This window comes from Cottoperca gobio, chromosome 3 (genome assembly GCF_900634415.1).
Source record: "Cottoperca gobio chromosome 3, fCotGob3.1, whole genome shotgun sequence".
Classification (NCBI taxonomy): Eukaryota; Metazoa; Chordata; class Actinopteri; order Perciformes; family Bovichtidae; genus Cottoperca; species Cottoperca gobio.
The window spans coordinates 19677195-19700436 of NC_041357.1; the positions used below are offsets into that span (position 1 = coordinate 19677195).

A 23242-nucleotide genomic window follows, 5' to 3' on the forward strand; every position below is an offset into this window, starting at 1 on the left:
GCATATCATCTTGCAGAATCTCCCTATGCCTTTAGTACGTTCATGCTGCTGTTACGCGCACCCCTCAGCAGAATCATCAGCCACCTCCACCACAGGTGACTCCACGCAGGGTTTATAGTGCGGCTGCTCAGGGCAGACACACCTTGTATACAAACCTCCCTGAAAGGTCTAAGCGTCAAAGACTTTCTTTCAAGACTTTATTATCACATATCATCTGTTATCTTTCCTTCATTCACTTGTCTCTCCCGATTGAAATGTTTTCACATATACTATATAACTGAAGAGTTGAAATTAAACATTTGCATTGTGTGAGTTTCATTTATCAGAAAGGTATTAAATAAACTCCATCCCTGTGTTTTGAATGTTATTAGTGGGAACATATGCATTCAGTTCACAGAATGTTCCTTCCTTGATCAGAAACAGGTAACCTTATATCGTACTTCGTAGGCAAAGTGATCTTCATCCTTGAGGCATCTATACTTGTTTACTCTCCTTTTGTTTGCCGTCTTCTCACCTTCTAGTGTATTCCTCCGTCCGTCAGCCCCCACCACGACATCAAACTCAAAGTTAGCCACGGGGTGATCAGCAGGTCGGATTGCAGCCCTCCACCCAAGCCCTGAGAGTTGGAAAAATAACAGAGAAAGAGTTAGATAAATAATATAAACCCCAGGAATATTCCCTTTGTGCTGTACACTTCTCTCCTTCATTCTGCCACCTGCTATGCTTGAACATTTCTGAATCAGTCAGTACACAGACAGATATAATGGCACACTTTGCTGGCCTACAAACGTGACTTACAAACAAAACATTGTTCCAGATTTAATATTAGCCATTAGAAGTATGCAGAGTGTGTGTTGCAGGAGTGTGAGAGCAGCACAGTAACGGCTTGCTTGGCTGTTTGTTGTATCTCCATGTGGAAAATGCATTCCATGATGTCAAGGGCACAGCTAAGTCGGTCGCAGCAGAGCAGGAGGGATAAGTTTGTGTCTAAATTTAGGCAAAGCTCTCGTTGTTATCAGTGTATAGATATTGCAGCTCAGCTGAAGAGACAACACCTGACGTGTTAGTTATTTTCTGTAGTCTAATAGAAGTGCTGAATATCATGACATGAGAGTGAAAGTACATTTTGTTTTAAACAAAGGATAATAATAAGATAGGTGGATGCTGTATACAAAGCAGGAATACATCTGAACACCAACAGGAAAGTTAGGCAATATACTTGATGAACAACTAGATCAGGGCCAATGTTTGTCCCCTGTTTATTGGTAGATGTCAAGGAAATTAAATCCTGCAGGATGAGAAGTCCCTTGCTGCCTGAGCAGTCCTGAAGCAGAGCACCAAACTACAGAGTGGGAGAGCAAACCCTCCAGTAAGCTCTGCAGTATCTGTCGAACAAACTGACAGATGCAGCCCGGTGTCTATATCTAGCTTTACACATTATTAAACTTCTCAACCTCAACCTACTTCACATCCCAGCTGCATTGTTTACAGCTGCTCCTCATCTTTCAGTGGATGCATATACAAACACTGTTAATCTCTTTGTGGATGGATACCTTCATTTTCCTGATCCTCTGGAGGTTCCAACAGTTTGACAAACTCCACATTGACGTGAAACTCCACTGCAACAATCAGGGCGACTTTCAGTAGGACCAGCTGCAGCTTCTGAATGCCTGGTAGACAGAGACACACGCTTTAGTGTTTGGATACAGATGTAAAAAACTGTTTTGTGTTATGTTGTCTTGACACTGTTGAGAGCAAGGCCTCCATTACTCCCCTGTATCTTGGCTAAGGCTTTGCTTCTTGTTGTTATGTTGGAAAGACAGAAAATAATCAAGACTCCAGTGATATTCAAATAAATTAGAGGGTAAATAAATTGTATTTAATAATATATCATCATTTTATCATTATGTCCAGTATAGTTTTTAAACTTAATTTTCTATAAATATTTATAATTGTCTTTCTTCCTACATTTCCTTCTCTTGGAAATGATTTTGGAAGTACAAGACAAAAGGAGTACACAAAGATGCACAAAATACAATCATGCATCAAAAAGTTTGAATATGTTGTAAAAGTGTAACAAAATGGAAACCCAATAAAAATACTGTACTTTAATACTTTAAGGGGAAGATCAGGGTTCAAAAAGGCAAATCATTTGTGATCACAGGTCAATGAAAAGCAAAAACCGGCGGCATGTTTTGCTTCTGTAAAGTCAGATACTCACTGATGTGGTCAATGGCCCCGGCGCAGAATTTGCCATAAAACTTTTTTGCCCCGAGGCCCCGCAGGTCATGAATGGTGTAGGGCCAAAGGTGCAGCACGTTGTTCCTGGAGAAGGAGTCCCGCTTCTCGATCACCACCACTTTGACACCCATCAAAGCGAGCTCGATGGCCGTGCGCAGGCCACAGGGGCCTCCTCCGATGATGAGGCACTAAATCAGAGAGAATGACAAATTGACCTCATTACTTACACAAGGCACAGAGAAATGAGCTAATCACCAACGGCTGAGACTTATTAACATAGCAGGGAGCATTATAACATCTCTATAGATCATGACGGGAAGCAGCACTTTACTTCACCACTGGAGCATTTAGAGGCCGAGTGTCTCACTCAAGGACACTTCAGCAGAACACACACACACTGACTCGGAGGTTCATCCAGTCTTAAGATGACTTCTCCAGGCCACCGTGTGTGTGTGTGTGTGTGTGTGTGTGTGTGTGTGTGTGTGTGTGTAAGGATTGTTAGTAAAACATAAAGAGAGTTTACTGGTGCCTGAAGCAGCGCATTTATACATCTCTAATAGGAATGGTTGAAACATCAAACCATTATTACAACCTTTCCTCTACATATCTAAGGTGTTATTCATGCCTCACCCAAAAAAACAAAAACATGAAATCAGTTCGTTGAGGTTACAGCATCCGTCTGAGAATGTGAGGCTCAAACATGACATCATTCTCTTGAATGAAAGATGAAAGAAGTGACGCATGTGTGCTGCCAAATGGTGTTTTCTTTCCTTCTAAACACGATAAGAGGCATTACAGAGTATTGTGTAGAATGGAGACGTGGGTCTTTACTCTTGTGACATTTAATCCAGATCCAAACCACTTCTGAAGGTTGTCTCTGCTCAACAAGGTGAGCATCACCAAATGAGTGCTGAAGATCAGGGTTAGGCTTTCTAAGATTCTGAATCGATTCATAATTTCCAAAGATCTATTTAAATTGTGTTTGTGTGATGCGTTGACGCATGGCGGACTGGAGTACATCCTGAAATTAGGACCCTCATGTACCGACTCAAGAATTGGTTTTGAAATCGGAAATCGATTTTTTTTAATCGAATCTTGACCCAAAATAATTTAAATCAAATTGTGATGAACTGAGAGATTCACACCCGTACTGAAAATATATTCCACCTTCCCAGGAAAGACTTGTCCAACAGCACAAAGAGCTTTGACACTCCCCGACATCTCAAGCCCACAAAAATGCAGACCGGGTTTGCAACATATTTGAACAGGAGGACTCACTTCCTGCAGGTTACCACAAAGTGAAGATTATGCGATGAGGTGCCACCCGTCCATATCAGTTAAGGGAGACAATCAGACTGGGTGCTGTTTACAGAGCACCCAGTGCCAGCTGACCAAAGTCCCAAATCATACCCTAAATGGCTCTCTGCTCCGAAAACAAGATGATCGGGGCTTTAGTCATTCCTTTCTCTCCCCCTCTGTGAGTGTATGGTTAAACGTTGGCTTCACAGGGGATGTGGGTGATGAGGGAACACAGTGTGTCATCATGTTTTGCCTGAGGTTATCAGGATGAGGTATTCTCAGGTGTGAAGCACACACACAGGTGGTGGAAGCGTTGCCTGTACAAGCCTTCCTGCTGGCCACGGTTTTTTTACTTCTCTCTTTCAACAAAGGGTAATTAAGTATAACAGCCAGACAGATGAAAGATGCTGAAAATGTCATTTATGTGCACAGTACTAACTCAGTTTATTCAGATGCACGTTGTTCCCAAAGTTGCAATTTGTTTTATCTCGACTCATGTAGCGGTTTACATCTATCAGTTAGCAGTAACAGGCTGTTTGTTTTAGTCTGTTTCCCTTCTCTGACATATTATTCCAGATATGAGGCTTTTCCTGACGGCTTGCTGCACATCTGTTGAGTCAGCTTCCTTTCAGCTTCCCACTTGTGACCTCGCTCTCATCCCAGCTCCACCCCGGCCTGGTAACATTTGTCCCCCGCCTCATTAGCCCGTCAGTATCACCGTTTACTTTTTCATCCCAGCAGGCAGTGTGGCTAATACAAAGAGCTCTTTTACCATCTAGCATCTTTATTTAAATGTTAGGACACGAGAGCTGCAACTAACCATTACTTTTGTTATCAACTCATCGTTACCATCAAATTTAACCAAAAAAAAAAGCAGCAAATATTCCCATTGGAGTTATTTTTGTGTGACTGCAAAGGCTGTTTGACAGAGCATGACCATATCTTACATAAAGCTGTCATCTGTGTACAGCATCCTGAATCTGGGGCTTAACATGGATCCGATGGAGGTTAAAGTGGTCTTCCCTTGGAATGAAGTCTAATTCTGAAATGAGACCATACATCTTGAACGCACCTTTTCTTTTTTTAATCAAGATGTGTTGCAGTCGTGTCAAAGAGCTCTGATGATTCACAACATCACATCACAGACTATAAAGAAAAGATAAATTTGCAATTTCTCCGTGCAGTGAAACTTTACGAGGCTTAAACCCGCTGTGGGTTACACTTCAGTGTCACAGCTGCCAACTGTGTCAGGCCATAAAACACGATGACATCACATCCTTTAAAGATTGCTGCTACAGCGGGAATATGAAGACAGGGCGTCGAGTGATGTGTGGAAATTAATAAGCAACTTTTATAATAAGCAATAACATTTTCCATTTATAAATATGAATATAAATGCAAGTCCATTAAACATTACATTTAAGAAAAGAGGCAATCTCATAAATTCACAATAAGTTAGTGTTTCAATAATGCACACAATCCACTGTTTGTACATCTGGTTCACTACTTTGGGGCCACTTAAGTAGTAGTAGTACAGTAACACTTTTTATTTAACAATACAAACCCTGTGGATTGTCGGAATTACAAAATCTGACCTCAAACCTTTGGCTCGGAAGTTTATGAAAGTCACACTTTCTTTCTTCTTACCTATTTTCGTGTTGGCTAAAATCAGAAAGAACCTGTAAAACTGAGCTCATGCTGAAGCCTTTAATAACAATCTAGGCCGGCCTCCAACCTTCTAGGAAGAGCCTATAAAGAGCAGAGCACAGCCTCGGAACAACTGGGGCCAAATAATCACAGTTGCTGAGTGATGCTGTCTGTTTCTCTGCGCAATAAAAACAGTTTCAAGCAGGAGGCAGCTGATGCCTGAAAGGTAATCACACTCCTCCAGGTTTTCCTACTTTCCCTCATCACCTTTACTGTGTGTAAAGTGCCCCTCCACCACACACCCTGACATGGTTTCTTTGTCCCAATTGCATCCATTGCTTCATAATTCAACTTAAGAATAGCTCTCCTCTTACATGTGTTTAAGGAATGTGTCTGTAATTTTCTCTCTGAATGTGATTGGCTGTTTGTGTTATTTGGCTGCAGGGTAAAGCAGTGCACAGCCGTCAACGTTTTTTAAAATGTTTTTTTGTATCTCTATGAAATTCTGTGTGATGTTTTATTTGGACCTATGTTACTTGTGGTGTTTGATGCACAATGTGTATGTTTCTTGGCTGTGATTTATAGCATTTTTACTGTTTGTATGACTAAATACATATGGTGAGTACACTGAAGCATTGGTCTATGATATAATGTTACATGATGTTTGTATTTCATTCTGTGCAGCCTTGTCATGTAGCACCTGTCTTAGGGGGACAGAGCGAGTGCAAAGCAATGTATATCTCTTTCATTTCCTGTCCTGTATGTTGGGAGCTGTTGCAGTGAAAGAGTGAGTGTTACTGTACTCGATGGTCTGAGGTTGAAAGTGCTGCAGCACTCTGCGGCGTACTTCAACACAGTGCTGATTGTTTAAAACAAAAATGAGCCACCTGAGGGGAGTTCACTAAGACTCTTCCCAAGTCATGAAACATTAACTTTAATGATGTATGAACAGAATATTATGATATTTTTTAGACCTTTTTAGAATACACATACCTTTCATTTTAGGCTTTAAAAAAAGGACCATACACGTTTCAGCTGTGTTGAATGTTTTCTAAAGCATACAACACATTTTTTGTTTTCAGCACTTAATGAAAAATACCTTGGACAAACATACTTGAGATAGATAACCCCTGTCGGTTCGAGTCCGCTTCATCATTATGATGTTACTGCAGTTAACAGCAAACTCTCATGCAGTAGCTGATCAACTTGAAGATGTATCCAACAGGCAAGCAAATAAGGTCTTTAAAAAGGTCTTTAAGGGCAAATAAGGGCTGCTGTTAGCCAGTCGACTCCAAGGTCTGGGATTGTGGAGGACTTTTTAAAATAGCTGCGTGACCACACAAAAAAATAACAAAACTTTGACGGTGAACATTTAGTCCATGCAAATTGAGATGAATCACTTATCTGACATCATGCTGAAAATACTTTCATACGAAAAGAAAACAATTCCTAGCTGGAAAGTAGGGAATAAATCTAAAAATGCATGGTATGCTTTGCAAAACATGTAAAAGCATCACCGATAAGATGTCTACATTCACTTTTATATTGCCCTCTATCCTTTGTAAATCCATCATTTTTATTTCTAGCCTATGATTGGTAACTGTCTTTTTAGTACAGCTGTACAAAGATACCATTAAACATACCTTGGTGCCCACACAGGCTTGGCCTTTCTGGTACTCCTTATGGGACATCCTTTTGTCCAGCTTACTCCATAGTGCATTGGCCTTCCAGGAGGTGACCTTTGCCTTCAGACTGCTGTAGAAAATGTCATTGTCCGCAGGGTCGAGGTTCAGCCTCCTACAGAGGACGTTGAAGGCCTGAAGGGCTCCTTTACAGGTGGAGGACTGGACAAAGTCCTCAAACAGCTTCCCCACATTATCCCTCTCCTCCTCCGTCTCTCCCATCGTCCCCGCTGCAGTGGATGGTTTGGTGTGCTGAGGCTCCTGCTTACTTCAGCAGTCTCTGCCAGATGTGGCTACACCCTCAGCTTGGCCCGCACAGTCATGCCCGGTCTACGGAGGCAAGACACACAGTCAAAGTCTGATGTCATCTCATGGCAAAACATCCCTCATAGATGACTTACAGCAACTGATATTTTTCCATATCCTATTATTAGCCTGATAAAACTGACACGTTTCATTACATTATTTCATTTGAACAGTTTATAGATTAGAAAGTTAAAGTAATTTAAGTTCGATGACAACACAGCTGTATTTCATCTTCTCCATGACTCAAGCTTACATTACCACATTATCAAGAGAGCGCTCAGTACCAGTCCTCATTAGGAGTGCAGTCAGCTTACACCCACTGACGAGATAACATTTCAAGTAGAGACAAGGCTGCGTGAGATAAAGACTGGGGACTCCAGCAAGAAAGTAAAATGAACAGTCTGTAGTCGTCAGACAGCTGTCGAGCACATTCACTACTACTGTTTATAGAGGAATAACCCTGTGAGCCTATAAAATGAGTTGTTTGTGGTTCTTGATACAACTTATTGGTTCAACAGTGAAGCAAACTTTTCAACGGCTTCAGGGTTGAGTGAAAGCTTTACACAGAAGCTTCAACATGAGGGATCCATTGAAAAATAATCAAAACTATACCGTATTGTTACAAGATATACAAATTACAATTATTTTTTTGAATCACTAGGTCCTCCATGTTTCATTATAAACTTTCTGAAATTGCACTTAAGGCTAATGTAATGGCTCCAGGGAACGAACACACACACGAACACACACACACACACACACACACTTCTTACTGTACGTCTTCAACATTGGTATGAAGTAGTTTCCTTATTGCAACCTGCAAGGAATGCAAACCTTTCATTCCTGGTGTGCAGCACTCACCATGGATGAGTAGACCGGAAAAGTATTTGTCCTGTGGTATTTTTCATTCCAGCTGAAAACCAGACAATGTTTTCAGCAGTGAAAAGAAAGGAATTTGAAACAAATTGTAATGCAAGCTCACACCAACACCGACGATTGGCTTTGATTGGGTATGCATGCTTCATAGTCCACATTCTACTGGATGTATGTGCGTTCAGTGTGTGTGTTAAGCACACTGTGACTAAAACACACGCTTGTGTCCGAATAGAGCTGAACTGACAGAATTAAACACAATGTAGTTTAGTCTTCTCTTAACTCCAATCAACCATCAAGCATTTTGAAAACCATGGCAGAAAATATTTCCCTGAACTCCACATCAAAAGCAAAATGTGGAAATGTTCTGCATTAAGCATGCGTGCACTCACTTGGGTGGAGACCACAGCTTCTGTGAGTTTTGGGAGAAGTCTGCCTTTGATATTTTTAATGTCCCATGGAGCGGGATGGGCAGGGTTAGAGGAGAGGTCAGGCTAGCTGTGCAGGACTCTAAACAGCCCCCCTGCAGTAATCAACTATTACTGTCACACCCCGCCCCACGGTCTCAGGTGGTAGTGTGACTGTGCCATGAAACTGCTCATAGAGAGCTTTACCCAGGGACAATATACCAACGCATTGCAAAAGTTAGCTGCTACATTCGATGACCAGTCCGTCCTGGGTCACAACATATTTGATTAGGATTTGAATGTGGTGAGATTTTGAATGTTCCTCCTACAGCAACAGGGTTTGTCCCCATGCTAAAATGAGCATATTCATTTGCACAATATCCTGTTTGGCTGTGTGTTTGCATCCTGTTTTCAGTGAAAGGAACAACAACCAGCCCGTAGAAATACTGTACACCCAGGTGACGCTCAGTCTGCTTTATGCACCTTTCTAACTTCCAAAAGCCCCCGTCCTGTGGGGAGATACTGTGGAGCCCTGAGGCATTTCACAGCAGACATTCAGCCTCAAACTCAAAGAGCTGACATTCCTTTGCCACGTGCATAGAAGAGCCCTGGACTGCTCCATCAGCATGAGCCCAACACTCTGCTAGCCCTCTCACAGGCTCCACCAGATAGTCACAAGACCACCTCCATAGTTTTTTGGGAGAATTTACTTTGATTGTCAATGAGTGACGAGCGATGACTGAGACAGCTGCGATATATGATGCAGGTGCTTTAATCTTTCATGCATAGCAGCAGACTGTGATGGGAAAATTGCTGTGTATTCTAGCATGTGGTATGTGGAGTGTTTAAGGCCTACATAATATCTTCTAGAAAGTCTCTGTGGAGTCATTTATTTTAACAGTTGAGGTTAAAATAAGTTTCTGCTTAAAAAAAGGTATAAACTGTATTGTGCAAATAAGAAAACTATTAAAACTTACAATTTAATGTTTGTGGCTGTCTTTTCACAAGAACAGCTAGTAATAATTGTGTATGGATATTATTTTACATTAAACTTTGGCCAGTGTTCAATAATCTCTCGAGCTTTGGTGGAAAGTTCCAATAAAGACATGTTGACTGCACTTCTGCTTTCACGTTTCAGTTCAAGTAAAGTGGTAAAAAAAAAAAGGCACAACTATTGGAACCATCTGTTGCACGAGTCTGCGAGGACTAATGAAAAGGTACCACTTACTGTCTTCATAGCCAAGTCAATGCTCAACACTCAAACTGCATTGTCTCAGACTGAGTCCAATGACTTCACCATCTCAGTCTGACAGAATGGAAAGTCACTTGTGGGCAGACAGAACAAACCCACAGAAAGGCTGTAAAAATACAACTAATGATAGACAAAGCGGAAAGAATACACACGCACACACACACGCACACACACCATACATCACAACTGGACCATATAATGCTTAAAGGGATCAGAGAGTTTAATAGCGAGCAGGTTTCCTCTCCAAGTCTCCTGTCTGTTTAGAAAACCATTTGATTGAGTGAAACCGACTGCGGCTAATTGAGAAAGTGAAGGGCAGCGTTTCATGTCTTTGTGAGGAATTCATACAGTGATCTACGGGTGTTATTCTTATTTAATAACCTACACATTTCTATCTTCTGATACTTCATGCATCATTTCAAGATCATCCATGTAATTGCTTTACTGTGCTGGGGCCCATTGTCCAAAGAGAAATGCGTCTGTACTTTGTACAGATCCACGGGATGGATCTGAAACCGAGGCTATAGAAATAAAAGCGCTGTTGTGTCTGAGAGACATCGCAAGCTATCAGTTTCCAGTATGATACAGGGGGAATGTTAGGAATGTGAAACATTTACCTGTTACACCTGGATGACAAAGAGAATTTTTTTTAAAGAAAAACATGTACACTATTTACACTCACACATCCTCCCACATTCCTGTAAACACACGCACCACTTTCTATTGATTCTTTTTGTATATACCGATACTAGTGTAACTCATCATTAGTAGTCTACAACATGGATGGAACGACAAGAAACAACTGAGTGAATTTCAAGTCTCATAGGACAAAGCCAGCAATATTCTAAATGTTTCATATCGACAACAAATCTCATGAAAACAATCAATGTGTTACTTTCCAACTTTCAGTCCCAAGTCACGTCATTTATACTGAAGACTGAACTCTTTATATTGTTTCATTTTCAACAACAGGGCAATGTAGTTTTTTAGCCAAAGTTACTCAAACAGAAGTAAATAGCACATTTGTCAAGGACTACATTTAGCAGCAGATTAATACACATGTGGTGACCTTGTGAGTAATTACAACACAGGACAGATGGTGTATGAGAGATAGACTCAAAATAAATGTGTTTTTGTTTTTTTAACACAGTGGAGGTCGATGACAGGGAGGAAGATATATCAGGCTTTGGCTACACGGGCACGACTTGTTAGTAAGATCAATTCATGGTTGGTTTTGGTCTTTTCATTGGATGTGCTGACAATAAATTAAACTATAGATTATTCCCATTCTTATCCCAGAAAATAATTAATTTAATACATTTGTATGTTCAGTATATGACCACTCCATGTTTTGCCTGAGCTACTTGCATTAGAAAACATACAGTGTGACTTCTCACAATGAGAAAACTGTAAAGACACTGAACTCAGTGTCAAACCAGTGATGTCTTCATTTGTTTTTGCAGAGCACATAGCTTCAGGCTATCAGAGTACAATAGGAAGCTGACAACACAAGGAAAACATTGGGAGTGCTGGGAAATGCGCATACTGTAGTGTAGCCTGCCAGCAACAGTAATTACAGACTAGACTGAAGAAAACCAGGAAGGAACCCTCTGTAGGCTCGATAAGCAGGCAGTGTGCCTCAGAAAACAGAGTACTCGTGTGGACTTCAGCCCGCCGGCTCTGCCCTTCACCAGGCCCCAGAGCTCCACAGTATTATCTCAGCCCTCTGAAATCTGGCTGCATGTTCGGGCAGCAGTGGCAAAACAAAAGGATCCGTCACAAGTAAGGTAGAAACACTGGCAGAATGCAGTAAATGTCAACTTCAGAGGAGAAAGCTGTTAATTTACACAAACAGGAGCAGGCTTGTGAAGCTTCAGGGCTGCTGTCTGCAGGCCCGTCTGACCCACGAGGTGTGTTCACCACATGGCTCCTTTGGAGAATGATTTATCTGGACACACTGAGCACAGACTAACGCCTGCGCAGCTACTGACACAACAACATTTCACTAGAACAATTATTCTGAGCCGAAATACACTAAGGGCTGAAAAGATATTACATTTTTATTATTTTGACTGATATTGCCATTGCTATACGATTAGCGATATTGGGAGGGAATGTTAATATTTGCATCATTATTCCTATTTTAATTGAAAATTAAATGAACATCATCATGGCTTGATTTTATGTGAGGATCTGTAACAAAAAAAGATTTTTTTCTTGAGTCTGTAGAATACGATTTGTAGCCCGGGACATACCTGAAGCACCACAATACCTAAATTCATAAAGTTATTTTGACTATTGCGATTTGGATATTGGCCTTGTGCATTGCCATTTCGATATAATTGCGATTATTGTTTAGCCCCAACTACACATTCTCTTGTGTTACAAATAATTAGTCTACCGAGTTTGTTATCATTAAGTCAGTAAATGTCCTAAAACAAATGAAAACAGATTCACGTACCCTTTAGAACTTTACAATCTAGTGAAGTTGGATCCTCTTAAGCGCCAAAAATGTAGTAAATATAAACCACAAGGTGAAGACAAGCTGCAAACCGACTGGGTCAAAGATCAGTGGGCTTCTTTCTTTCATCCATATCACAGCGGGGCACAGTGAAGGTGCAGTCAGCTGTATTACTGCCTGGCAGGAATAGCAGATACTGTAAGCCAACAATCAGCAAAGCCAGGCTCAGAATAGACAAGCTTCATGTTGCAGAAGAAAACAGCGCATGACATGAAAAGATATCAACAGGGCTTGACCCTGTAAACAAGACTACCTCAGATGATAACACAAAAATCTTCAAAGTCCAAATCAATAACAGACTAATGGTCTGGGTTCACCGGTGTTTACCTGCAGCCACACGGGCTTCTCACAAAACTAAATATTAAAATATAGTCTTGCTGAAACACCAGCAGTGTTTTGATAGATGAATCATGAGAGAGAGATACGATGTCTTATAAAAGCTCTGAGTTCAAGCTCCCTCAGACGACCCCCATGCAAACTTTTCCTGTAGATTGTGTCTCGTTTTCCTGTCCAGATCAAAGCTCGGAGGAGAGCTGCCTAAAGTTCCACCTCTGTGAGTTTAAAGACTAAGAGACGTTTAAGACCCTTTTCAGTGTGCTCCTGTCCCTGACCAGATGGAACAGGTTAATGATATCCTGTGGCGAGTTGACCACAGCAAAGTCTCATTGTACCACCTTCAGTGGCTCCATCTTTAAGTGTGCTACCGGTTTAGTTGTAGTATGTCACAACATATCTTGCAATGTAGCAACAACTTTTAAGATTAGAAATTATGTTTTTTTTTACAGCCTAGCAGGCAACAACATGCCCCACCTATCGCTGAGAGTTCCCATCACTTTTGTGTGGCTGATGCCCGGACAGGCGTATCCGTTTTTATGCTGTGGAACAAGGAAGGAAACATATCGCATAGAGGAAGGAGAAAGTTTACAACACCTCCCTGGCAATAATGAGCACAAACTTCCACTCACAGTTTATCAGGCTGCGTGAAACACAGTTACATTGTTTTCATCCCCAGCATGAAGTCCTCACATATCTTTATTACTCTGAAGTATTTACGGATTCATTCATTCACCAGGACTTTCAACCATTGAATTGTTTGATCTACGTATCTCGTTGTTGTTTCTAATACTTAAATGTTTAGCATATACAGTACATTATATCTTTACCTGTATGCGAGATAGATAGATATCTATATATTAATAAATAAATATATATATATATATATATATATATATATTAATAAATAAATAAATAAATAAATAAATAATAAATAAATATATATATATATATATATATATATATATATATATATATATATATATATATATATATATATATAGAGAGAGAAAGAAGAAGAAGAAAGAGAGAGAGAGAGAGAGAGAGAGGAGGAGGAGCAGGGAGAGAGAGAGGAGCAGGGGGAGAGAGAGGAGCAGGGAGAGAGAGAGGAGCAGGGGGAGAGAGAGGAGCAGGGAGAGAGAGAGGAGAGAGAGAGAGAAGAGAGAGAGAGAGGAGAGAGAGAAGCAGAGAGAGAGGAGAGAAAGAAGAAGAGAGAGAGAGGAGAGAAAGAAGAAGAGAGAGAGAGGAGAGAAAGAAGAAGAGAGAGATGAGGAGAGAAAGAAGAAGAGAGAGAGAGGAGAGAAAGAAGAAGAGAGAGAGAGAGGAGAGAAAGAAGAGAGAGAGAGAGAGAGAGAGAGAGAGAGAAGAGAGAGAGAGAAAGAAGAAGAAGAAGAAGAAGAGATAGAGAGAGAGAGAGAGAGAGAACTCTCTCTCTTCTCTCTCTCCTCCTCTCTCTCTCCCTCCTCCTCCTCCCTCTCTCTCTCTCTCTCTCTCTTCTTCTTCTTCTTTCTCTCTCTCTTCTTCTTTCTCTCTTCTTCTTTCTCTCTCTCTTCTTCTTTCTCTCTCTCTTCTTCTTTCTCTCTCTCTCTCTCCCTCCCTCCTCTCTCTCTCTTCTCTCCCTCTCCTCTCTTCTCTCCATCCTCCTCTCTCTCTCTCCTCTCCCTCCTCCTCTCTCTCTCTCTCTCTCCCTCCTCCTCCTCCTCTCCCTCCTTCTATACTATATATATATCTATATCTATACATCTACACATATATACATACATACATACATACATACACATATACACACACATACAAATATTAACAAAAACATTAATTTTTTATTATTATATGACGCTTTCTAGTCTACCGAGCACTCAAGCACCTCTTGTGTTATCTACAGTCAAGATAAAGTAAAAGACTAAAAAAGGCAGTAAACGGCATTTTAGGTTTTCCGTAAGCGTCATCATAATGTAGGCTTTCGCTTGGCAGCATGATTGGAGGGAAATGTCCTCCTTTCTGCAATGCTGCTTTTTATCTCCACATGCTGTCGTTAAGTTAAACTCCAGTAAAGCTGGTAATTACAAACTAAAAAAGAAAGGCTGACACAGGAATTCAGTTGTAAGCTACTGAAGCCATGGAGCGCTTTTCAGACATTTTGCCAACAAACAAAAGACCATTTGAAAAATGTGGAAGTTTGCATGTTAATGTCAACTGAAGTTGTTTGTTACACCAGTTTCTATGGTGTTACAGCAAAGTCCAGGACATTAGTTACATTTGTTCATACAGCTTTAATATACGGCCTTGTGATCTGGAGATGTTTGTATGTTCTCTCAGATCTAGGGGAACTGTGTTTGTTGAAAAGAGGAGAACATGATTCAGAGTTAAACCTGTAATCATTGAGCATGTTCAGAACATAGGCCTCGCGGCTATTTTGCTACAACAAAGTGTTTGATAAAGCATTCGCCAAAAGAGTACTTATCTTATTGAGCGATACACTGTTTACAGAGTCTTTCCATATATTTCTATCTTATGAATGACAAAAAAAAAGGGCTTACTGGGAGGGAAATTCCAGCAAGAGAAGAATAATGTGGTTGCTGTTGAATGTTTATGCAAGAAGAGGTTGTTTCCCACCAGGAGCATAAATCACATGGATTATCAGTGTCGAGGCCAGAAACTATATGTCTGCAAATGTATAGATGTTCGCATGTTCAGTGGCAGAGTCGCTCTGTAATAAAGTTTGGATCTTACCGTTTGATAGAGAAGTGACGCTGTATCCTCAACAAGTACACAGGAAATGATTGCTCACACAGCAGTGGGAAAGAGACCTACCACTGTTTGTATGACTCTTTTGACCCTCCTTAAAAAATGTTGCTGTTAAAATCATGCATCATCTTGTAAGACACGTGAATCATACCAGACTGAGTGCTCATGGAGTATGTTGAAATGTAGGAAAGAGATAAGCTTTTTTTCTGATTGAGTCCAAAAAAAAAAATATGTTTTCCAGCTTCATCAGGAGTTTATCAAAAGCAGTAGTTGCATATTAACCTGTAGACACAGTAGAAAACATTGACAGTAGAAGTTTCTGTCACTTACTGAGTTTCATTCAGTAAGCGGACAGTACAGCCTGTCAGCACCACACCTTTCTTTATTATGCAGTTTGTGTCATTTCAACCCCAAAGACAGCTTTGAGACCCCTGAGAGCTTTACAGCGTTGAATCTGCTGGTGGAGTAAGAATGTAAAACACTGGGCAGAGTTCATTAACCTGGGTTAACATAACAATGTATAATGGTGGGATTGCAAAACACATTGGGTGAGGGATTGTTGTAACCTAGATGTACCTGTTCTTTTGAGTTTAAAAGCAAGCTGTACATCCAGTTTTGAATGGCCTATAGGCATGTTTGAAAGGCAGTGACACAGTCATTCAAAAGTGATTTATGCACATGTGATTTATGTCATAACCATCAGCATGACAAACATGCAGGTTTCACAAGTGGAGATAACCTTTGTTATCAGGGAACTAACAGACCCAGTGATCTGACTCCTCACACAGCGTTCAATCAACGCGATTACAAGACAACACGAGATTTAGCACGTGTTGATAAAACTCCAAACTAACCAGAAACAATAAAAACCTCGCTTACAGCCAAGTGGCAGCACAACAAATCATCATCAAGCATGTGTTCACCATCAACTTCCTAATTGATACGAGTGTAATGGCTCGTGTTAGTTCATAAAGTCAACCGTGGGCTACTTTGATTGAGCCAATTTGTAATTCCCTGTGCCATAACAAGCTTGCCTGCTTTTCATACTAGAGTCCGTGTCAAACTTTACTACTGGAATAAAGCAGGTTATATTTTCAAATAAGGGCAACAGCACTTCTGTCAGGTGTCCCACTCTCACACCACCCACTTGATTAGGAAAGACACAAACACTACAACGTGTAAAACAAAACTTACCTCATATCTTAACAGTGTTTTTGGTGAAACGCGGTCCCGGACTGCTGTGTGAAGTGTGTCGGTCCTCGGGCAGCCTGACAGACAGGCAGCAGTTCCCCTGTGCAGCTGAGTCCAGTGTTTGAGGCGGGGCTGCAAAATCAGACACATCCCTGAGCAGGCAGCTACTGTGGCTGTTTAAGCCAGAGGATCCAGACTTCCTCATGCCAAAGACATAGTTCACTACTTATTTGACCACCCGCAGTCAGCGCGCGCCACAGGAATAAATGACTACTTTACACAACAGGTTGGATTTATAGGGTTGACTTCAATCTGAGTGGACTTTTAAATCTAAAGCTTATTTAAAGGCATGTTCATGAGTTTACAGTGACATTTCAAGATTATGAAGATATATAATAGGCTTATTAAAAGCAAATATCAAGAAGGAAACTTCTTTCTGATAGGCTACCATACACAGACTTTTTCAGGTTTAGTTCCTTATTTTTGCACGAGGCCACCTGGGTGCCATACATCCGGACCGCAGTCAGTCAACACATTTTACATTTTACAACGTGTCAGCAGACACTGTAGTCTCTACGCAGCACATGGACAAAAGCATTGAACAAAAACTGCAAACGTGTGCGCACAAAGTAGAGTCCCCGAGACGGATATATTTACCATGAAAGCAAATGTCGCCATCTTACGGTCGGACTGTTAAACTACAGGTACAGGGAGTCTGGTTCAGAATCAGAAATACTTTATTGATCCCCGGGGGAAACGGTGTTACTTTACAGTTTCTCCCATTCTAGAATAGAAATATATATATATATATATATATATATATATTAACATAGAGAAATTATTAGAAAATAAATAGAAATATAATAACTATGTAAGAAATGTGGGCATTGTAGTACAATATATCATAACAATACAATGGGAAACAAATAGAAATATGTGTAAAGAAATGTATACTATGACATATGACAACAGTGTAAGAAATAATAATAATAATAATAAAAATGGTATTTACAAGTTATGAGTGTTTTAAAATGCAGTATAAATAAGAATATTAGTTCAAATGTAGCCTACAGTAAAATACAGTATTAATGTTATAGTAAAATTGTGTATTACAAAGTTAAATTATTGTTAGTATGTTTGTGAGTATTACAAGGATAACGTCACCCAAAATATGAAACATATCTTTCTTACATACCCATGCAAACTGTTGTGACTTTCTTTCATTTCAACCCTCTTCCTCTCCCACAATACAATGGGGATTAATTGAATTGTGTTTGTGGTGTTCACATTTCAGAACACGCTTTTCACGCGGACTTTTTGTTTTGCCTGAAAGTTGCTCCAATAAAAACGTCTCAGTTTTTATTACATTATCGAAACGATTTTTTTTTTTCTTCTTCATATATGTATGTTGAAACAAGCTAATGTGAGTTGGTACCTGTTTAGGAGATGTTATGGATGAGGAGATGACCCCTCAGTGACGGAGACGTATCAGCTGTGCCCTCGCTGTCTGTGTTGTTCAGCATCACCGCCACACCCTCCTCAGAGTGCAGCAGCAGCAGCAGCAGCAGCAGCAGGAGCAGCATCATGATGCGAGTCGCCCTGCTAGTTTTGGCTCTCACGACAGTCTGCAATGGCATCCTCCCTGAGATAGTGGACTCGGGCATCAGTCACAACCTGCAGGATTATTCCGCCCAGGGACAAACGGAGCTGGACAGCATGTTTGTGGAAGTGGAGCAACTGCCGGAGGATCTGCAGCAAAAGCCTGAGGATGCGTTTCACCAAGTAGGCAGACAGTTGGTCTAGCTTTTTACATGACATGGCATTATTTCACTGCTCACTTCAGAACACATCCGTTAATTGGTATAAATTGTTGGCTGGAATTATGATAATCTTTTAAAAGGACTAAAACACTTGTATCTCTAGTGAGAAATAGCCAACAGTATAACAAGCAGCAGTGGATGGAGCTAGAATATGGGAGTGACCTCTTAATGCATCTCTTCACCTGAAATCTGTCTCTGATAATCTTTCCCATTCTTCTAGAGGGACAACGAGAGTGTCAGTGTCAGCCCTCTTCCCAATAACCTTCCTCCAAGTCATCACAATGAAACTGCTTCTAATAACGTATCTGTCCACACCTCAATAGAACAGGTGAGCTTATGAACAGTAAACAAAAGTGAGATATTGTTTGTTTCCCTTTTTGAATGAAACTTAACAGATGTCCCGCCTTCACACAGGAGACAAACAACATTACCACAGATGTCCAGTACAGTGACCTGGGGAACAATATTGATCATGTAAGTGTATTCTGTTTACCTACAGTCTGTAATGATATACCATATTTAATGTGTTTTTAATTTGACTGTTCAGTTTGAATTCCTCAACATGAAAAGGCCTTAACGTTGCATAATGTCTGGCAGCTGCATCATAGCCACTGACTTGGCATAATGTCTACAAATGACTCAAACAGTGTGTGCAGTGTGCTTTCATGTCTTCATGCAGCTCTAATCATTATTTGCCTGCGCTATGTATAAAATGAAAGTTCAAAGAAATGCTGATGTCACTGATCTGTCAAGTGCATTTATCAAAATGATGCTTGTACAGAATTGTTGATAAATAGGTGATGACGTGCACTTTTTAAAATTCACTTTCAGGACTAAAACTTCTAACAGAAGGGCTTCCGATGCAACAACACAGATTTGGAAACATTGTTATTCACAATGTAGTCATATAAAACATAACCATATTAAAGAGTAACTTTCTGATAACTTATTTTATATTGTGTAAAACATTTACCTGTAATGACCTTGTCAGAACAATAATGATGTGAATCATCACTATTGGTATATTGCAAGTCTATACCTTTACACGGTGGACTCCTTTTTGTCACTTTATATATTATATGTTGTGCTGTTAGAGGTAAATGTCTGTTTACATGATAACTCTGGGACAAGAGTCTGTCCCAGTTACAAGAGGTAAAAATAAAACTCTTCAGAAATATGTGGCAGGTGTTCTGCCTGCCTAATTAGCTGCAAAGAAGACTATGCAACCTAAAACTTTAATTTATTTAGTTCTTCATTTTGCACAAAATACTGTGGCATGTTTTAACCTTGGAGTTAGATGAAATCCTTCCTCTCTGTTGTCTTTAGGGATGCATCACTGATGCGGCCTGTGGGAAAGAAAGGTATTGCCTTTATGACTCGCACAACTCCAAGTGTCTGCCTTGTAAAGCAATTGATATGGTAAGTTCCTTTTATATAGGCGCCTGCACTATTTAGTTACATTTTCTCTATAGTCGCTTTCAAACACACACACACACACACACACACACACACACACACACACACACACACACACACACACACACACACAGTCACTTCCGGCCTGCTGGGGTTTCACTTCGACTGCATTGCAGTGTGTCCACAAGTGTAATCAGAGTGTATTGTTTGTGAACACCCTGTCCTATGAGCTTCACATGAAAGAACAGCATGTGTCAAGGTTAAATAAGAGCTCTTCTTTTCCTGCTGCTCTCTCTTCTCTCTCTCTCTCTCTCTCTCTCTCTCTCTCTCTCTCTCTCTCTCTCTCTCTCTCTCTCTCTCTCTCTCTAGAACAAAAATAACATCAGTAATATGAGAGCCTTCTCTCTATAGAGTCACCCTTTGGTTTTATCTAAAACTCTGTTATTGCTGCTGATTCTGTAGCGTCTTCGTTTGATGAACTGGTCTCCGTGTAGCAGAGTAAAAAGCAATGCAAAGGGAGGGAGATACGGGCAGTCTGCCAAACAAGGATACAGTGTTCATGGATAATAAATACACAGAGGACAGGATCTGTGTCTCGTCAAACGTGCTGCACTGGAAAACTCTGCATGGAAATAACCAGAACACTTTTTGCTGTATCCCCAAATTAACAATTCATAGAGAGTGTGCAGAAACAGGAACTTGTGTCACCGCTATCAGAGACCAGTTGACCCGCTGATCTCATTTATATTTAACCAGAAAAACATGAGAATAATTCATGTCTTTAAAGCTCCGGTGAGTTTCAGTCTTGTGCATGCCATGTTCTCATTTGTGTGACTTTAAAGACACCCGTGTTACAAAATAGTTTGTATTCGATGAAAGATATCCACTCAAATGTGTGGCTGTTTGATGACATATGTTTTTTAATGAAAGGGAAATTAAAACAATTGATTGACTGAAATTACTATTGCATAGAGAAACTTTGTATACTGTACACACCAGACGCAGCTTACCCAGGACTAAATCAGGAACATTATTTTGGTTCTTTTTTCTAGTTGCTCTGATGCATGTGGTCTGGTGCCGCTGCTGAAAATGGTTATATAGTGTTATGTGTCTTGATGTCTGTACATCCATGTTTTCTTATTGTGTTGCCATGGTTTTCTTATTATCCTTCTCTTCCTTCTAAACATAATTTAGAGCCATCTAGTGGTCATACTTTGTGTCACCTGTGAGTTAATTGGCTTCTTGTTTCATCATCTTGTAACTACTAAAGGGTACCCCAGCTGTATCTTAACATGTACAAGCATTGTTTATGTTTTTAGAATTTCATCATGAAATAGCCATCTGATTAAAGTTTTTACATTTGAACTTTTTGTCAGAATAGGGCCTTGGACCTTTCTTCTTTTTTAAACCATTTCCTCCCTTTTCTTTCAGTCCTGCACTAAGGATAAGGAGTGCTGTGGTGAGCAGTTGTGTGTTTGGGGTCAGTGCAGTGTAAATGCAACAAAAGGAGAGGCTGGCAGCACTTGTCAATACCAGACTGACTGCAGCACAGACCTCTGCTGTCTTTTCCATAAAGGTACAGTACAACACACAGTTCAGTGTATGCTGCTTAGTGATTCTCTTCATTGTCTCGCAAAATGTATCCGTTTGTTGTCTTTGTGTGTTCAGCACTGCTCTTCCCTGTCTGCTCGACCAAACCCATTGAGCGTGAGCGCTGCTTTGGTGCCTCCAACCACCTGTTGGAGCTGTTGTCCTGGGACACTCAGGACGAGGGACCCAAGAAACATTGCCCCTGTGCAGGAGATCTCCACTGCCAGCACCTGGGGTGAGTGTATTACATTTAACAGCACAGCATGTCTTAAATCTTGTATTTGTTGTTAAATAAATGATTCTGTTAAAACAAAATGATTTCAAAAGTATAATTTGTATATTAATTACTCACCCCGTGTTACCTTGAATTCTTGAAGAGAACTTTTTTGTCACGTGCCTCCACGGTTAACGAAGAAAAGTCTTGATGAGTTGAAGTAAATGGGAGCTGCGTTTTACATCAGCAAAACTATATAAAAGGAGTTTACAAACTCACACAACTTGTGCAATTTAATCCAACTTTCATTTATCCAGTCGCTCACTACTTCCCAAACGCACAGTAGCCTGCCTGCACAAGCGTGAGAACGTTTATGCCGAAGTGTACAAATCAGTAAGGTTTCAGTGAAAATGCATATGGACTAGATACGTGAGACTTGGGTTAAACTGCACGAGTTGTGTGAGAGTTTGTAAACTGATGTTTTAAAATAGTTCTGCTTTTGTGAAACGCAGTCCCCATTTACTCCAATTCATCAAGAATGTTCTCCCTTTTTGGATTCTTCGTTCACTGTGGAGGCATTCGAGGTGAGTAATCGATATGCAAATGGTAATTTTGGGGTGAAGTATTCCTTTAAAACTGTATATGCTTGTACCTTTTATCCCCAACACTACATTGTGGTGCTCTGTTTTTTTGACAGGCGAGGGTCCATGTGTCTTAAAGGTGAGGACTCGAGTGAAGAGGACCTGACAGACACGCTATACTCAGAGATAGACTATATAATCTGACAAGCTTGATTTGATTCACATTGACGGGGGTCTTCACTGACTCAAAAGCTTTGTTGCAAAGAGCCATAGCACTTTCTGTTTTGCCAGCTTAATCCAAAGTGGTAAAGATACACAGCATGGAAAATGAATGAGAATATTTTAATTTTTATTTGCTGTAATTGAGACCTGAGGAAAAGCTTTTTATCACTTTATGTAGATATAAAAGTCACTAAACAAAAAACAGGAAACACTATAATTGCAAAGTCCTGTGTTGATACTAAATGACTATTTGCTGCATCTTTATAACTCTAACCCTTATCTAATCCTTATCCCAGCCATACAAAGGACTGTAACACACTGATTACTCTACACACTGAATATCTGTTGACTACTCACCTCACTGTTTTAACTCGCATACATCAGCTGATACCACGTTGAGTAGCAGCACTGCATCATCCTGATAAAGTGAGACCGAAATAGAACAAAGTTCCCACCCAGTGAGCAGTCCCACTGCATTTACTATGCACCAGGAAGAAATGCGTCTCGTACTGCATAATCAATAAAACAGTAACACAGATGCAGGCAATAATACATTATATTTGGGCTTCCAAGACTCCCCTTAACATTACACCTAAAGTATATTCATCTTCAGGAAACAGGACCATGAGATGACAGTAGACTCTGGGAAAGATTTACATTTAAACAGCTGCTACCTGTGACTACAGTTGGTCATATTGCCATCTGTGAAGCTGATCATACATGTCTGATAAAACCTCAACGTTTGTTGGAGTATATTGTATTCTAGCTGCTTCTATATGTCAGTTGTTTGTTCTTCTTCCCGTTCCCTTGTTATTCCTGATCAAATATTTTTAGCAAACCATGTTGCTTCATCCGAGCAATATCTGCTCTGCTGCTTTGTTCCACAGAAGTACTTTATATTT

At 40.4% G+C, this 23242-nt stretch overlaps 2 protein-coding genes across 2 annotated transcripts in view; one reads left to right on the forward strand and one right to left on the reverse strand.

Moving 5' to 3' along the window:
- The window catches only part of mical2a (microtubule associated monooxygenase, calponin and LIM domain containing 2a), a 33094-nt gene extending 16360 nt beyond the window's left edge, over nucleotides 1-16734 (reverse strand). Inside the window, 5 exon segments of the mRNA XM_029460478.1 lie at nucleotides 515-616; nucleotides 1554-1670; nucleotides 2222-2429; nucleotides 6831-7199; nucleotides 16501-16734. Of these exon segments, the coding sequence (XP_029316338.1) occupies nucleotides 515-616; nucleotides 1554-1670; nucleotides 2222-2429; nucleotides 6831-7091 (688 nt within the window). The 5' untranslated portion in view covers nucleotides 7092-7199; nucleotides 16501-16734.
- Nucleotides 16683-23150, forward strand: dkk3a (dickkopf WNT signaling pathway inhibitor 3a). Its single transcript, XM_029460486.1, has 8 exons — nucleotides 16683-16783; nucleotides 17941-18279; nucleotides 18538-18645; nucleotides 18732-18791; nucleotides 19644-19736; nucleotides 21165-21309; nucleotides 21402-21558; nucleotides 22235-23150. Exons 2-8 carry the CDS (start codon nucleotides 18082-18084, stop codon nucleotides 22320-22322), a joined length of 849 nt encoding a protein of 282 aa, XP_029316346.1. The 5' UTR covers nucleotides 16683-16783; nucleotides 17941-18081; the 3' UTR covers nucleotides 22323-23150.
- The last annotated feature ends 92 nt before the right edge of the window (nucleotides 23151-23242 follow it).